Source organism: Microtus pennsylvanicus, chromosome 10 (genome assembly GCF_037038515.1).
Source record: "Microtus pennsylvanicus isolate mMicPen1 chromosome 10, mMicPen1.hap1, whole genome shotgun sequence".
Classification (NCBI taxonomy): domain Eukaryota; kingdom Metazoa; phylum Chordata; class Mammalia; order Rodentia; family Cricetidae; genus Microtus; species Microtus pennsylvanicus.
The window spans coordinates 88,468,215-88,486,558 of NC_134588.1; the positions used below are offsets into that span (position 1 = coordinate 88,468,215).

At 44.2% G+C, this 18,344-nt stretch overlaps 1 protein-coding gene across 1 annotated transcript in view; it reads left to right on the forward strand.

The window, feature by feature from the left end:
* The window catches only part of Stimate (STIM activating enhancer), a 42,490-nt gene that overhangs the window by 10,189 nt on the left and 13,957 nt on the right, over nucleotides 1-18,344 (forward strand). Inside the window, exon 2 of the mRNA XM_075988941.1 lies at nucleotides 17,674-17,722. Coding sequence (XP_075845056.1) covers nucleotides 17,674-17,722 — 49 coding nt within the window. The remainder of the gene's footprint in view (nucleotides 1-17,673; nucleotides 17,723-18,344) is intronic.

Below are 18,344 nucleotides of genomic sequence, written 5' to 3' on the forward strand. Positions count from 1 at the left end.
GACTCAGCCTTCTTTCCTTCATCTCTCTGTTTGCATTTCCCTCCTAGCTTTACTCTGCCTGACTGTTGGCCAAATAAGCTTATTAACCAATGGTAATAAGACATATTCACACCATGCAGAAGGGCATCCCACATTAAAACTCTGTCTCAAAAAAACTAAAACAAATAAAAAGACAAAATCGAGGAGAGTGAAACAGCTGAATTTGCAGGAGCCAATATGAAGCTGTAGACACCTGCCGTGGGGTTCCTAGGGACTCTTGGAACCCTGAGGGGGTGGTGGTGAACTCATGATGAAAAGGAGAGAGCCGTTGCTAGGGAACTGTAAGCAGAGCTCTTTCCAGGACTCAGAGATGTCAGAGTTCTTCACAGGGACAGTGGGGGGTCTTACTGGACACTTGAGGCATTCAGTAAATCCTCAGAGGAGTGTAGAGCTCCAGTAAACAGTGCTGTCTACGTCTATGTGAAAGGAAAGCTCATTTTCTTCCACAGTCACAAAATGGACTACTGCTGACCCCAGAAATGGGGGCTTTTCCTTCACTGTTCTTGGCTCGTAACTCTCGCTGGGGCAGGGAGACAAACTTAGGGTTTCTTTTCTCTTAGCTGAAGCAGCTCTAACAAACCATCATTTCTGCAGCAGCAGACACTGTGCAGTGTCCTCTCATGCGATTCCATTCTGGCAGCATCTCCTCAGGCGTTGTTTCTGAGCCTGCAAGAGGGCTTAGGATTCGAGGTCACCATTGTTTAGCTGCCAGTTCAAGCCTCCAGTTGCTTTATCTGTGCTTCTCACTCACTGATGTTGGGGGTCCATACAGCCCACATACTGGGCTTGGTTAACTTGTTCAGGTGGCTCCAGAACTCAGGGAAACAAGCACTTAGGTTTTTACCAGTTTCTTCTTTTCAATGTGTAGGGGTGGATATGCACACATGAGGGCAGGTTAATGAGGGAGTTAACAGTGACCGTAAGCTGCAGTACATGGGTGAGGAGAACTGAACTCAGGTCTTCTGGAAGAACAGCAAGTGCTCTTAACCATTGAGCCATCTCTCTTATCCAGTTTACTGGTTTCTGTTAGGTTTTCTGTAACATTATAATCGGTTTCTCTGCCAATGCAGTAAGTCAGATCAAGCCTAATTGAAAAAGACAAAGGACAGGTTTATTTGAGCAAATCAGCTCCCAGATGAGTTCTCCAGCTTCAGAGATGGAGGGAGAAGTCATGCTTCCAAAATAAAGCAGGGAGCATATATACCCTGTAGGCAAGGGACGGTGATGTGTCCTTCACAAGCTGGGTTTGTGCCCAAGTATGGAATCCCAACTTTTGACAAGACAAATGCTTAGGTGGAGACTTGGACTGCTGGCAACTTCAGGGGAGGAGCTGCCCCAGCCGCCAAGAATGTGGAATGAGCTTTTTGACACCTTTTCTTTGTTGGAGAATCTCAAGGAGGGCGGGATTTGGAGAGACAAGCTGGGGCTTTCCAGGTCAAGCAGGAGTGAGCTGGAAGTTCCAGCCAAATAGTTTTTGTTGGTGGAGGCTTCTGTCCCACCTGGTCCATGAATAAACACACAGAAACTATATTATTTGCAATGCTGTTTGGCCGATAGCATAAGTGTATTTCTGGCTAGCTCATTTCTTATATTAACCCATTTCTATTAATCTGTGTATCACCACGTGGCTGTGGCTTACTGGGCAGCTCCATGGCTTCTCCCTGACTCTGCCCCCTCTCTCTCTCTTTCTATATATTTATTTCAAAATTTGAAACATTCTAAAATCAGGAACACTGGTCTCCGTCAATTCAATTCAAAAATAGGATTATAAAATGTATTTTACAGTAATTGAAAGGGGAAAATTTAAATGTCTTATGAGAAAATGTAATAAGTGAGATGATAGATGTATAATTAACCTAAACTAGTCCTTGCACATGTATGCATATATGAAAACATCAGAGTGTGCCCTCTAAATACGTGAATTCTCAGTTGAAATTAATGTTCATTTTTTAAAGGTAAATAATAAACGAGAAAGTATTTACAATATCAAGCACTAACTAGAACATTTGAAGAATTCTTACAACTCAGTGAAAAGGGACTATGTTCTTTTTTAAAAAGGCAAAAGCTATTAATAAACATTTGTCCTGAAGATCCATAAATAGCCAATAAACACATGAAAAGACAATCTTAGTCATCAAGGAATGCAAATTAATGATGAGATACCATTATCCACCCACATAGCTGGATAACATTTAAAAAAAAACTGGCCAACAGTACCAAGTGCAGAAAGAATATAACCTTTTCAGCTTTTGTACATTATAGTTGGACATTAAAGTAGTGCAAGCATTTTGGAAAATCACTTGCCAGTTTCTTGTTCCATGTCCCATACAACCAAGCAGTGTTATCCCTGGGTTATTCAGTAGAAAGAACACAACAGAATATAACAAGAAAACAAAAGAGTAGTTCAAATGTTCGTGAACAGTATGACTTAGCAATGGAGTACATGTTGGCAACCAGGAGTAAGCCACTGATGTGTGGTGCAGCAGTATGGCTGATGCTCGTGCTTGAAGATGCTGAGCAGATGCCTGTTGTTGATTTAACTCCTTTACTCTTTGGGGGCCCACCACCCAGCTTTCAAATAAATACATGGAAATGTTCTTATTTAAGAATGCCTGGCCTTCACTTGACTTATTTCTTGCCAGCTTTCCTAACTTAAATTATCCCATCGATCTTTTGCCTCTGGGATTTTATCTTTCTCTAGTCTCTATACCTTTTTTTTTTCTGTTTGCTCCACTACTACTTGTGTAGCTGGGGGACTGGACACTGGTGTCCTCCTCTTCTGCTCCTTCTCTCACTCCTTGATCTTCTCTTCCCAGATTTCTCCTTTTTATTCTCTCTGCCTGCCAGCCCCACCTATCCTTTCTCCTGCCTTGCTATTGGTCGTTCAGCTCTTTATTAGACCAATTGGATGTTTTAGACAGGCAAAGCAACACAGCTTCACAGAGTTAAACAGATGCAGCATAAAAGAAAGTAGCACATCTGCAACTAATAGTCTACAACAGATGCCATATAAAAATAATATATATTATGTGTCTCCATTATAAAATTTTAGAAAAATGTAATTCTAATCTGTAGTGACAACAGATAAGTTAATGGTTACCATGGGCTGGTAGGCATGGGACTAAATGCAATGGGATATTTGAAAGGCCAGTCCATAGAAACAGAAAGCAGGTGGGTAGAAGTGTGCTAGGCAAGGCTGAAGAGCTAGTTAAATCAGTCAGTTTGCAGACACGTGAGGGGAAGAGCTAGTTATATCAGTCAGTTTGCAGACACGTGAGAGTCCAAGGTTTGTATCACCTGTCTTCCTCAGTTGCCCTCTATTTTTGGGGGGACAGGGTCTCTCACTGAACCTGGAGCTCATTGAAGGCTGTCTGGGCAGTGAGGTTTAGGATCTGTCTGCTCTTCTCTCATAATGCTGAGGTTACAGGCACATGCTGCCACTGCAGGCTTCTGCACGTGTGCTGGGATCTGAACTTGGGTCTTCATTCTTGCACACCAAGTGCTTTACAGATAGAGCTGTCTCCCTGCTCCCTTCTGCATGTTTTAAAGAAAAATCAGACCATAACAAGGAGTGCGGTGGGACATTAAAGGGAATCACATGGAATTTCTGGAATAGAGAATAACTTTTCCAAAACATTCCGTAGACCAATTTAACAGAGAATCGGGCTGCACACAAGGATGCTGGACACCAAGACATAACAAACATTATAAATCGAAGCACAGAGAGGGACAGACTGAGAAATGAACAAAGCTCTGATAATAATAAATATTACTGTATTTACATAAAAAGATCAAAAATCTGGTATGCAATTGAAATTCTAAAGGGATGAAAGAGGAAGGAGCAGAAAAAATGAATAATGACTGAATATTTTCCAGAGCTGATGGAAACTATCACGTCAGAGATCCTGCTCCAGTCAGAAGAAACAAAATCCCACTGCCACAGGAAAATCAAATTGTTGAAGAATACTGTAGAAAGAAAACTGTAAAGCCAGAATAGAAAAAGACATGTAGAGAAATAAGCATAAGAACTAATGTGGGCTTTTCACCAAATTATTTGAGTCAGAAAACAGTGGATCACGTTTCAGATGTGCACAGTAAAAGCCTGTCAGTCTGGGATTCTGTATCCAGGGGAAAATGTCGCTTGTGAATAAAGGGTTCTGGGGAGAGAATTCAGCAGTTCAGAGCACTTCCTGCTCCTCCAGAGGACTGGAGTTCAGTTCCCAACACCCTCTTCTGGAATCCTGAGGTGCGCGTGCACACACAATACATAAATAAAAATAAATCTTTAAAAAATACATCTTTAATTTGAAAAAATGACTAAAGGAACTTTGATCCCTCTTTACTCAAAGTAAGTGATTCAGCCTTATGATTCCATCTTAGCTACTGAATCTCTTTATCAGTTAAGGTTTTTAGTTACAGTTCAATGTGATGTTAGCAGATTATATACATTAGGAAAGAATTGACTCCCTCCCTCCTTCCCTCTCTCTCTTCCTTCCTTCCCTCAAGGGCCTGGCTTCCAATTTGCGGTGGAGAAACTGACCTTGAATGACCTCAGCCTCCCAAACGTTATGATTTTAGGCCACGTACCAAATGTCCAGCTCTTCAATTTCTTTCTTAACATTAAATACAATGCCTACCATGGTAGCATAAAAACAGCATGGTTTTAGATTTCCTCCAAACCACATAGGAGTCATACGCTCTCAGTGCCTCCTGCTTACTGTTCTCCACACCCCCCATCATTCTGTGGGATACTGTAAGTGGCAGGTGTTAAGCACCTCTTGAAAAAGTTTTATGTAGCGAGAGGCTACGTATGTGAATGCCCAGGGATGATGCAGCCACACGAAAGGTCATGTCAGAATGACACATCTAAACCAGTAATAAATGTCTGTTGTAAGCCACTGGCCTTCAGAGTAGCAAGTAACAGTGTCACATGACAGAGCAAAACTGAAATGGAGAAGTTGGGACGCTTGACTGCTGCTCTCCAAAAAAAGCCTGCAGTCTGACTAGAAAAACAGATGATTTGAACAAGCAACTCACGGTCCAGATTTGCATGCTGAGTGGACGGGGGTCCATTCTTGTGTGTCTGCCTATAGGGGGAAGGTGAGAACTGAGAGATGGAATGTAGACTCGGACTGCCACAGTCCCACGCTTGGGTTGTAGCATTGCCAACTCCTGTGCTCTGGAAAGTGGGTTTCCCAGCAAACATCTAAGCCAGCATAGGCACTGACTGCTTCTTCCATCTTCTGAGTCTCTGACAATTAGTCTTTTTGTTTGTTTGTTTATTTGTTTTTTGATACAGAGTTTCTCTGTGAAACAATCCTGACTGTCCTGGGACTCCAGGCTGGCCTTGAACTCACAGAGATCCACCTGCCTCTGCCTCTCGAGTGCTGGGATTAAAGGCGAGCACTAACACCACTTGGCAACAATTAGCCTTTCTTAGATTTACCTTTTTGCCTTGTTTTTAGCAAGCCTCCTTGACTGCTCTGTTTATCCTTTAACTAGTGAGAAATCTGCTTCTACAATCCATCCTGGGTTTCAGACTGTTTTAGTTAATATGGTGAGCTCTGAATTACATGTGGGAGTCAAACAGGGGGCAGTGCTTGAAAAGAAATCTACCCACTATATGGTGATTTTTATTTTATACATTTTAATCTCTGTTGTGGCTTTGTTTCCTCTTCTGTGTAAAGGGGCACTTGATGGGCTCCTTTCTCGCTGAAAGGGGCACCAGGAGCCCTCTCTCAAGCACTGAAGTCCTAGTTCATGTGCAGTTCAGAGCCTGGCTTTGTTCTGTTGTGAGTAGACACCATAGAGGGGCTTTGTTCAACCACCTGCTCTCCTTTAGAATGTGGTTACACATAGGGACTGTTCTCCTGATGCTCTTTTAGTGTGCACTCGTGTGTGTGTGTGTGTGTGCGCGCGCGCGCGTGCACGTGTGAAGGCCAGAGATTGACCTTGAGTACCTTCCTCAGTCCTTCTCCACCTCATCTTTTTGAGGAAAGGTCTGTCACTCAAATTGGAGCTCATTAATTCAGCTGGGCTTACTAGAGCCAGTGAACTTCAGAGATCCACCTTCCACTTCAGAGCTGAGGTCACAACCACATAAAGGTGCCAGAATTTTACTTTGAGTACTGAAGATCCAAACCCAAGTCCCCAAGCTAACACAATAGATACTTTAGTGTATTTAAGTAATCTCTAAGCCCCTTCTGATTTTTTTTTTAAGGTTTCTTCATGTGTGGTGTTTTGACTGCATGTATGTCTGTGTACCATGTGCATATCTGGTGATCCCTGGAACTGGGGTTATGGATGGTTGTGAGCCATGATGTAGGTGATGAAAACCAAACCCTGGCTCTCTGCAATAGCAACAAGTGTTCTTCACTGTTGAGCCACCTCTCGGGCCCTGCCTGTTCTGATTCTTGACCGTGTCTTTTAACTCTGCTTTCCTTGGCTCTGTTCTTGCGCTTGCCACATTTGGATCCTGTTCATAGCATCAGGCGTGGTAGAACCTAGCCAAGTATCTCCAGGTAGCATGGCTGAAGAGCAAGTCCAAAGGTCAACACTGGCCAGCACGCCCACCTGCTTGTAAAGTCTGAGGACAAGTTGGAGAGCTCTCCTTTTTCTTCTAGGACTTTGTGAATTGTGTGCAGCTTTTTTGGATGGTAGGTGGCATAAGCAGACCTGTTTTAAAGGAGAAATAGCAGAACCAGGACTTACTTTTCTCTGGAATTGGTGTATATCCATTCTAGACTCTTAGGAAGGTGGAGCCAAAGCCAAGAGAGGATATAGTTTTGAGTCAGACTCAAAAACATCATCAGGGAAGCCCTGCTCCGGACCTCTGAATGCTGAAGTGACTTCCCCCAAAATCAGGCTTTCAGAGAGAGCCCCTCACTTGACTTTTGAAGTTTCTTTTATGGGGAAGGGTTAGGGTTGATAGAAAACAGCTGTCGAGATAATTGGGTGTTAGCAGCTGGACAGAAGAGGGGGAGTCGGCTCAGGGCTGCCTGCGTGGTAGATAAGTACAAGAATTCATTGTGTAGAAGAGTCATCAAGAGGCAATCATATATCACATGTTCAGGAGTTTAGCAAGGCAAAGGGGTGGTTATACATCATAGGGTCACGATTCAGCGTAGGTTGAAAACATGGTTGCAAGATACCATGGCTTAGGAAACAGAAGCTTACTCTTGTAAGGTATGGAGCTTTAATAACAATGTATAGCAATTGGGATGGAAAGATGGCTCAGAGGTTAAGAGCACTGGCTGTTCAATTCCCAGCAACCACATGGTGGCTCACAACCATCTGTAATGAGATCTAGTGCCCTCTTCTGGCATGCAGGCATACATGCAGGTAGAATACTATATACATAATAAATAAATAAATCTTTGGAAAAAAACAATATGTAACAATGTGGCTCCTGTTTTGGTTTCACAGTTAGCCCCGCACACCCCGCTTTGGCGACTGTTGTTGGTCCTAGGAGTTAAGGCCATTCCCACTGTATCGTCACTCAGCAGAACTAGAAAAATATACACCTCTTAGTCCAAGACTCCTGTACATGTGAACTGGAGGCACTGGGTGGCTCACCTAAGCCTCCCAGCAGGCCAGAGACTGGGCTAGGACTAGACCCCCGTGTCCTACTTCCCAGGCCTCTGCTTCCCCCACAGCCCACTCATCCTGGTGTGTCTGTGCCTTCGCTATGGTGCGCATTTAGTTATGCTCATTGCTGAGTCCTCTGTTTGTTCTACACTATGGCCTGAGGAATAGAACTCTTTCCACCTGTAACCAACTTTCCTAACTAACACTGTGCCCTTGGCCACAACCACCCACAAGTAGAGCCTGGAGAAGCAGCCATGGGAAGGTGGCTGAAAGTGCAGTGATGGTGAGGCATGTTGCATACTCTTGGGAAACGTGGGCTCTCTTTCCTCTAGTCCACTCCCACTGGCATAGCAGGTGTGGAGTTGCCTAAGAGCCTGAACTACAAGGGGTGACAGGAGGAAAGGTCACAAGCAGGGCTTATCAGAGGAGCCAGTTTGACCTCTTGTCTGTACCTGTGAACTTTAAAAAATGCCTTCACTTCTAACCTACACCAAGACTGGGTTGACTGTATCATAAAACTTTGATTTATTCTTACATAGATCCTCTCCACCCTCCAGACTAAATGGCTTCTGGAGTTGTTCTTCCATCTAGACTTCCCTTTTTGAAAACACTGAAGTCTGGAGGCATGTGGAGGTCAGAGGACGACTTTGTGGAGCCAGTTCTCTCCTCTACCTTTCCATGTGTGTGTGGTGTATGCATGTAGGTTCTGGGGATTGAATTCAGGTTACCAGGCTTGTACAGGAAGTGTCTTTACCTGCTGAGCCATCTTATCAGCCCTAGATTTACCTTCCTAGTGTGCTCGTCTCTGAGATGCTCTTCTTGACTTTTGCACTGCAGATTACGTAGAGATCTGAGTTTCACAAGCTTTACTTTGCACTTGATGCTATTCCAGGCCAGGTAAGCTGGGCACTGTCCTAGTCCCAGCATCACCAGTTGCCACCTGTCGTTCTTTAGCTGCTCTGAGCACCAGTTTCTTTACCTGGAAATGAGGGTGAGTTTGTCTTGAGTGCCTTCTGGGAGCTATCAGTTTCCCTGAGCTGACACAATTTTAACTGGTCAGACTACCTCAGAAATCCTCAAAGGAACCCAGCTGAGTGCACACAGGGTCTAGAGGGCAGCTCAGTCTGCTTCTCCGAGAAGATGCGTTGAGGCGTTCTGGAACCACGCTGGGATGAACCCATTCTCCCTAATGGGCTGTCTGTTTATAGGAACATGCACTGCTAACCAGGGCTGTGGAGGACAAAGAGCCTCTGTGAATGTGGCCCCTTCACAACGGCTAAAGAATGGCACAGATTAAAGGTGGATCATCCCATCTCAAATGGTCTGGATTAAAAGTGGGTCTTCCCACTTTACATGATTTAATTTGGAAAAAATCCCTCACAGGTGTGCTCAGCCTCTTGGGTTTAGTTAATTACAGATGTAGTCAGTTGACAGCCAAGTTTAGCCATCACAATTCCATCCTTGTCAACTTCACACAGTCATATCTTCTTATATCATACTTAATTTCAAAATGAAAACAATAACCAGGTATAATTACACCCAACATGATATAACTATCCCATGTACAATTGCAAATGCATTATGTACTTAACAAGGTCTTTAATTTTGCCTAACATGATATAATTATCCCTCATACAACCCTTAACACATTATAAATTTAGAATAGGTGACAGTGTCCCTTGAGGGACATTCTTCTGGTATCTCAACAATGGTAGCTTCTGATGTTCTCTTCATTGATGTTATATCACATGCTGTAGATATTGAAGAAACTAAGCGCAAATATCTGTACAAACACCTTAGCAAAAACACAACAGAAGCACTCAGGTCTGCTATAACCCTTGTTTCTCAACTGGTCCCGTGGCCTTAGCTGGTAATTATACCCACCTTGTTCCACCACCCATTCAGTATTTCCTCCACCCTTGGTGAGAACTCAGCAGGTGTCGAGTCTTTTCCTGGAGAAGTGTTCCTATACCTTCATGCCTGAAGGATCGTGCCCTTTGTCATCCTGCCTGGATTAGCTTGTTGTGGTTTCCCACTGACTTTAATCACAGGACATGGTAGCACCAAGAGACACCCTACAGGATCTCCTGCACTTCAGACAGAATCCTTCTTACCTCCATTGTGGAGAAGCAATCCAGTTTTCCAAGTAGTCTGGATCAGTCACCCCTCCTGACACTGTTTTTCCTTTCTGAGCCTGATGGATGAGTATCAGAAGTCCAAAGTGGCCAGGAAGAAGTCTGAGCTTCCAGTTTAGTGGGATACTTGTGGCTTTTGGGAGGAGCACCCTCCCTTCTGGAACCAAAATTTCTAGATCAATAAAACTTAAGGTCACAAGAACAGGAAACAAGCCGGGCGGTGGTGGTGCACACCTTTAATCCCAGCACTCGGGAGGCAGAGGCAGAGGCAGGCGGATCTCTGTGAGTTTGAGGCCAGCCTGGTCTACAAGAGCTAGTTCCAGGACAGGAACCAAAAGCTACGGAGAAACCCTGTCTCGAAAATCCAAAAAAAAGAACAGGAAACAAAAATTTTCTTAGTGGGTCACTAGTGGTGATAGTGAGTGGAACTATTCCCTTTTCCAGCTTGATTCCTGGACGTGCAGATTCTGACTATGGGGAAAAAAACATCATATATTGGACATTGAGTCAAAGCGTAGACTGCCTTTTGGGGAGCCCTTCCCCAGTCCTCCAGGCTGCTGCCACCTATTGGTACTGTAACTATGTCTTCATATTATTAGGCTGTTTCAGGGTAGTAGAAATATGGTAAGAGTAGTGGATTCCATGATCATGGGCTCACTGCCACACTTCTGAAGTGAGGTCCTTTGTCAGAAGCAATAATGTATGGAATGCCACTACTGTAGAGAATGCATTCTGTAAGTTGTGTATGGTAGTTTTGACAGAATAATGACATACAGGAAAGGCAAATCCGTAACCAGCATAAGTATCTACTTCAGTAAGGACAGAGTGTTGTCCTTCCATGGAGGAAGTGTTCCAAAGTAATCAGCCTGCCTGCCACCAGGCTGGTCCCCCACCTGGGGAATGGTTCCTTATCTGGGGCTCAACGTTGGCAGATCTGGCACTCATCAGTAGCTGTCGCCAGGTCAGCCTTGGTGAATAGGTGTTGAGCCCCTACATAACTCCCATATCTGCCAACATGGTGGCCACTTTGTTCATGGGCCACTGGGCAGTGACAGGAATGGCTGGGGAAGAGGCAGACTGTCCATAGAACAGGCCATCCTATCTACTTGATTACTGAACTGCTCAGCTGAAATCACCTTCAGTGAGCATTTTTGTGGGACACAGGTATCTTCACATCTTCACCCATTGGAGAGATCTATGCACATACTTCTTCCCCAGATGTTTGACCAACCTTATATTGAGGACTTTGGTTTGATTTCCCTCAACTTGAGCTCTGTGACTGTCGGAAATAAGATTCTCTTCCAGGGTACATTTAGACGTTTTATGTGTATCTGAAACTGATCTATTTTATCATTAAGTTCATTGTTGTCCTTTACCATATTCTGAGATGCTAGAGGTCTGTTAATTATCATGGAGCTCATTCTTTTCCTTTCGTCAGTTTGTCCAGAGACGCTAGAGTGCAGCCGACCGGCATCATTATTGGTTTTTTTAATTTTCCCACAAATTGTCAAAGCATTTATATACAGAGTCACCAAATCCATTGCCTACCAGTTGGTGAATCAGGATAATAAATGCATTTGTCTTCTTAAGTTTGTAAAATAGTTCACACTGTAGGCTTCTAGGAGAGGCTTCAGTAACTGTAGGTGTTGGCAAATTGGGAAGCCTATTCCAGATAGGCTTAAAAACTCATCCTTATGCTTCTGTTGCTCTAGAACCCCTTCTGTTACCAGTGTCTGCATTAATCACGGTTCTCTAGAGGACAGAACTTAGAGAGGGAGAGGGGGGAGTGTGTGTGTGTGTGTGTGTGTGTGTGTGTGTGTGTGTGTGTGTGAGAGAGAGAGAGAGAGAGAGAGAGAGAGAGAGAGAGAGAGAGAGAGAGAGAGAGAGAGAATGTGTGTGTATGAAGAACACTTATTAGAATGACTTTCAGGCTGTGGTCCAGCTAGTCCAATGATGGCAGACTGCCAATAGGAAGGTCCACAAATCCAGTAGTTGTCCAGTCCGTGAGGCAGGATGTTTCATCCGGTCTCCAGTGTACACCAGAATGCTGAAGAAGCATGCTCTAATGCCAGTGAGGGGATGGACTTGCCAGTGAGGCAAGAGCAAGCAGGCAAAGAACAAAGCGTTCTTCTTCTATGCCCTTTATATAGACTGCCAGAAGATGTGGCCCAGATTAAAGGTGGATCTTTCTATCTCAAAATACCTGGATTAAAGGGAAATCACCAGCAATACCTGTTCTTAATTCTTACAACATCTATTAATCTTTATTAATTTTGATGAAAATGACTAGTTAGTATTTTCAAAGTCAACATAAGCATGGCTTCCTATCTTCCTGTGTGTTTATCAGCTGCTATATTGCTTTCCATCAGAGTCCCTTGTGAGGTGCTGTCAGGGATAATACTGGGACTCCCTCCTCCTCGGTTCATTGTCATTAGCAGGTAGCACTGCCTCCTTCCTCCCAGGGGAAGCTGTGACTTCCAGGACTGTGTTCAGAAGAGTAAGCTCATTGACTGGTTCAGCTTTTCTGAGAGGTCATTATTTATCTCTTAGCCCTTGGCTGAGCATGTTCAAGAGGTCTAAATCTGGCTACCTTTGAATCTTAGCTGATTCAGAAAAAGTTAAGTCCTTACCAAAAACTACTTGTGAGCACTTGTGGTTAAAAACCTAGTTGTCAAAAAAAAAAAAAAAACCTAGTTGTCTGGTTCTGGCTTCTGAGTCCAGATACTATGATCAAGACCTTGTGGACCAGTTTCTTCCGCCCTGCACTAACGGGTAATTGTCCTCTGGCATTCTTGCTGGCAGCTTCCTTGTTTCAGACCAAAGCAATTTTAGTTTCTAAACCTAAGTTGAAAGGACCTGTCATGAAAATTCATGGAACTTACTGAAATCAAAATAATTACCCAGACAATCTCAAGAAATGGAGCTTGAGGGACAATCTAAATACATTCCTTTGTTCAGCAGATATTATCCAGCTATCAAATGTGAGCCAGGCTCCATCTGAGTGCCACTGGTGAATATAGTTGACGTGACCCCACAGAGCTGACATGCTACTAAAAATAAGACAAATGGCCCGGAAAATACATGAGAAGCCAGGACTACCGACTTAAGCCAGTAATCCCAAGTACTCATGAGGCTGAGATAGGAAGATCATGGTTTCAGTCTCCCTGGGCTACAAAGTGAGTTCTAGGCCAGCTTGAAGTTTAGTTAGATGTTATCTTAAATTAAAAATATAAAAGTATAGTCAAACAAAAATAAAAACAACAGGGCTACCGATGTAGGTCAGGGTCAGGGTGCTTGTCTAGCACACATGTGGCCCTGGCTTCAGTCTCCAGTACCAAAAAAAGAAGAAAGAAGAAACATGGTAATTTCTGAGTATCATGGATAATATAAACAGGAGGTTGGTGACCTACAGATGTGGGTGTCTGCAGAAGCTTTGAGGAGATGACCTGAGAACCAGTACAGGATAGGGGAAGTCAGTCACTTGTTGGCCTGGAACAGAGTGCTGCTGCAAGAAAGACAGAATGTGGGTGTTTGCAAGGGGAGGCCTGTGTGGTAGAGGGGTGGAGTCAGGTCAGAAGAGCAAGCGAGATCCGGCCATGTGGGACCTTGCTACAGGAGTTTGTCCTTCCCCTGAATGCTAGGGAGAAGTGAGGGACCGCTTTGTGTTTGTGTCTTTAATGGTAGGGGATTATTTACTAAAGTGAAATGACACATCTTAAGTGTGATGAATTTATATGTCATTGTATTTTAAGTGAAAAGAGACTGCACAATCTATTTCTATTCTGGAGAGGCCAGTGACAGCTAAATGGACAAATAGATACAGAGATAGAAAGATGGCTGGATAAATGGACAGATACAGAGGTAGAAAGATGAATGGGTGGATGAATGGACAGATACAGAGGTAGAAAGATGTGTGGGTGGTGGGTGGGTGATAGACAGATGAACAGACAATATTCCATCTTGTTATAAAACATAGTATGGCTCTGGACAGGTATTTATTTACTGAATTTTGGAAAAGAGTGGTGGAAGATGCCATCTGATATTGTCTTCTTGCCATCTCTGCCCCAGGAAAAGGCCAAGTGGGGGCCAAGAGAAGGAGTTTGACTCCGGTTTGTGTCAGTTGGCTTCAGCTTGGGCCGTCAGGTCCCCCAGACGTGCTTGTTGATTGTGGTTAGCAGATGTGGCCTAGATTTTTCTGCCCTACCAACAGGCCCAGCCGATTCATCCTTCTCTTTGTTGAGGATGACTCATGAACTGGACAGGCATGTGATGTTTGTTTCTGCGGTGTGATTCTCAAGGGTTATTGAAAAGGTCCCTCTCGGAAGGTAGCTTCTGCATTGCTGTTTTCTAGTACCTGAAAATCTGTTGTTCAGTGGCCCTGTGGTTGATCTAAGCCCATGAGCCTGCTTAATTGATTCTGTGGGCTGAGTTCTCCTGGTGTCTTCCATCCGCTCTGACTCCTACATTCTTTCCACTCCCTCTTCCGGAGGGTTCCCTGATCTCCAAGGGAAGGGACCCAATAGAGACCTCGAATTTAGACTCTTCTCTCTGCATAATGTCTGCTGCTGGAGGAAGCTCTATAATGACTGGACAAGGCACCTATTTATGCGGATAGCATAATAGTAAGAAACATGTCATTGATATTTATTTATCTATTTATTTATTTGCCAGTCGTGTTTGGGTCTACCCTAGGTCTCTAGGCTATACAGTCTCTAGTTCCTGGCCATCCAGGCAATGTCAGGTCTAGGCTCGCTCTCATTGCTGGGCCTCCAATTAAACCAGACATTGGTAGGCCACTCCACAAGTTCTGTGCCACCCTTGCCCAAGCACATCTTGCAGGACTGCATGGCTGGGTTGGTGTCTAGGTTTCTCATTCTCTAACCTACAGAATTCCTGCCTTTCCGAGCCAAAGGACTAAAGCCTGGAGGAGAAGGCTCCATGCAGGCACCTGTCCAACCTCTACATTCCGTGAGCAGTGTGGATGTTGTCCTCAGCAGTGGGACCCCACTGCCAGTTTTCTGTCCTAGCATCAGCATGGGTTGTTTAGGGATCTCTCAATCAACACCTCAGTCGAATGCCTCTCAGTCCCACACCTAGGCCTGCCTAGCTACACAAGATGGCCAGTTCAGACTCCATATCCTTCTTTATTGGGAGTCCTCATGGGGTCAACCTCATAGATTTCACTTCCCCCAAAGCCCGCCCCCGATTCCAGCTGTCTCTTCCCACTTTCTCTCCTTCCACCTCCACCCCCACTACCTGATCCTCTGCTCCAGCCCCCACCTGCCCCCAATTCCCCTTGCCAGGGAGATCCTTGCTTCCTTCTAGAGCCCTCCTGTTTACCTCCCTCTCTGTGTCTGTGAACTGTGGCTGTGTTTGTTACTGTGCATTTACTTAATGGCTAATATCCACTTATATGCAAATACATACTATGTTTATCTTTCTGGGTCTGGGTTACCTCACTCAGGGTGATTTTTTTTTTTCTAGTTTCATCCATTTGCCTGCAAATTTTATGATTTTTTTTAAAACAGCTGAATAGCACCTCATTGTGTAAATGAACATTTTCTTTATCCATTCTTGTGTTGAGGGATACCTAAGTTGTTCTCAGTTTCTGTCTGGCTCTTATGAATAAAGCTGCAATGAAAATGGTTGAGCAGGATGGAGTGTGCTTTGGGTATATGCCCAAGTCTTGAGGTAGATGATTCCCACCTTTCTGAGGAACTGGTGGATGGCTACTTCTTACCATGTCCTCACATGGTCTTTTCTTGGTGCACTCATACATCTGTGTCCGGATTCCCCTTTTTGTAAGAACACCAATCATACTGGTTAGGACTCCCCAAAGGACCTTATTTATCTTAATTGCTTTTTCAAAAGCACTGTCTCCCAATATAGTCAGTAAGGATTTATTCCATAGTACTGCAATTGTTTTCCTTTATCCATGCACCACGTTAATGTAGTAGTATAACAATAGATTTATTCTATAATTACTTATAATGTCTTTTAATTACAGCATCTTATGTGATTTGTTTAACATATATAATTATAATCTATAACATATATGATGTATAATTTCTCTCCATAAGCCATTAGAAGGAAAATTATAGCCACTCTGTTACCTAAATGTGTGTATTGTAGAAATTAGAACATTCTCCTTTTAGAATATTTGATGTCCTTTATAATGGTGAGGAGAGAGCTGGGCATGGTGGTACATGCCTTTAACCTCAGCACTGAGGAGTCAGAGGCAGGTGGATCTCTGAGTTTGAGGCCAGCCTGGTCTACAGAGCAAGTTCCAGGACAGCTAGGGCTACACAGAGAAATACTGTTTTGGAAAATGAAAAAGTAAAATAATACTAATAATGATGAGGATAAGACTGATAAAATGGCTCTGACCCCAGCTGCAAGTTTCTAGACCATTCTCTAGTGAGCCCCCACCCCTCTGAGGCTTGGCCTGCTTCTAGGAAAACCTGCTTTCAAAAGCCATTCAGGCCAGCAGGGCCTCTTGGCTTCCACTTGAGGTTCTTCGGCACTGTTGAGGTTTTGGGTCCGCATGTGTCAAGGACGCAGCAGACTTCCTGATAGCTGCACCAGCTTTTCAGTCTCTGTACCAACACGACTCGAGATGGCAGGCTTGCTTGCTATTGCAGTTTTTTTATGGGCAGCCTTGCCCTGCCAAATGTGGACTGCTGTATTTATTCAGAGAGCAGGGTTTATTGACTTGCGTTCTGTTTCCTCTCTAACCCTCCTCCTGCTGTTCCTCTGGCAGCTTGGGATTTCTCCAGAAGTTGGTTCTCGCCTGCTACCAGTTGTGATTAGGGATCTTTCATGCCTTCAGTCAGTCTTTTTCTTTCTTAGCACTTCAGTGGGGGTAAATACACCAGCAGCACTTGTGGTGATTGTTTTAGTTGTGGAATGTTGCCAAGAGCTTTAGGAATGCTTGTAATAGTGAAACTTTATTTCCTCTGTTCTAGACTGTGTGCCCAGACCACTCGGGCACAGGTGCACATCTGGTGAGTTCTTTGCCAGCCCAGGTTGAACAGGTTGTTGCTGCCTCTTCCATAGAACTGTGGGCACAGCCAGCATCCTTTCTTGGGGCCTCCACCCAGGAAGCCATGTCTGCATAGTTCTCGGGGCTGCTTTTCTAAGCCAACTCTGCTTAGACTCTCCTGGCTCTTCCTTTCCTGCAGGATTCACTCCAGACTCCCAGACCCCTACTACCCAATTTGGTCCATGTTCAATGTGCCACCCTCTTACCTGCTGTTTTTCCAGCAGACTTTCTTTGGTGAGACCTATTAAATCATTCTGAACACACAGCCATGTTCTGTTGCTGTACCTGTGAGCTCATGAAGCTGTGTCTGCTCGGCGTCCATGCTCCTCTCTGGTCTTTCAGCAAGCCCTTATCAGCCTTGAGGACTTAGAAGCCAGTCCTAACTACTGCTTCCAGACTCAAATTTGTCTCTTTTCTAGCACTTTCCGTCCTGTGTGACTACATAGCTCTGCCTGTTTCCTAGACAGCTAACTTTACATTTGTATCCTCAGTGTCTGGCTTGGAGTAGAAAGTAAACCTCAGGATAAGTGGGTGGGTTGTCCTCAGACAGAACATACGCTAGAGTGAGAAGCCACTGTATTGTCCTTTGCTGTTCCTGGTCATTACCTAAGTGAGCTTTGTCAGAAGGAAATGCAGGTTTGTGCACCCTGTGAGACGTCTCGCTTAATAAGTATCTCGTTCTGAAGAATCCATGCAGACAGACGGCAGTACAGGCTCTCGGTAACCTTCACGTGAGCAATACATGTTGTCCTGAGCTAACAATGTATTTTAAGTCAACAGTGTAAGTAGCAGGTGGACTGATAACCCAACCTGTGTATGTACTTTGCTTTGCTGTTTTGAAAAGCTACTGATGTCTGTCTGTTCTTCCAGTTAAACGCTTCCGAGAACCAAAGCATGAAAGACGACCATGGAGAATATGGTATGTACCAGCATGCTGAATCACCCTAGAAGGCTCTCTGCTCTGTTGGGGATTTGGTGGGGACTGGCAGCAGTGTATTGGGGTAGGTAGGGCATGAAATAGAGATTATGTATCATATAAAGGATGAGGAATTCCTCGCGTGGGTTTTAGGCACGCTGTGTAATATGCAGTTAGTCCTGGTTTTTCCCTTTGTTTATAATGTTGCTTTCGGCAGTGGACGACCACAGCACAAATGTGGCAGCCTCTGCTGCGGGTCTCCTCGTTTCGACTCGTTACGAGATTATTCTTGACTTCTGCAGTCTCTATGTGTAAACAAATGCAAATTTATTTGGAGATTCATCATGCATATGCCCCCTACCAGATGTGACCCCCAAAATCAAGGAAACAGTGTTTATATTTCCTGATTTGTTATGAAGGATGCAGATAAATGGCTAGACAGAGAGGTTCAGTGAGCTGGAATGTCCCGAGCACAGTCCTGTGACGATGGCTTTAGAACACACCATCCCCTGTGTACCAGTTTATTGCTCACTGGTTCCAAAGTACTCCAGGCCCCATGTGTTAAGATCACTAGACTTGCCTGTCTGTTAACTTAGTCTACAGCCCTTCTTTTTCTCCCTGGAGT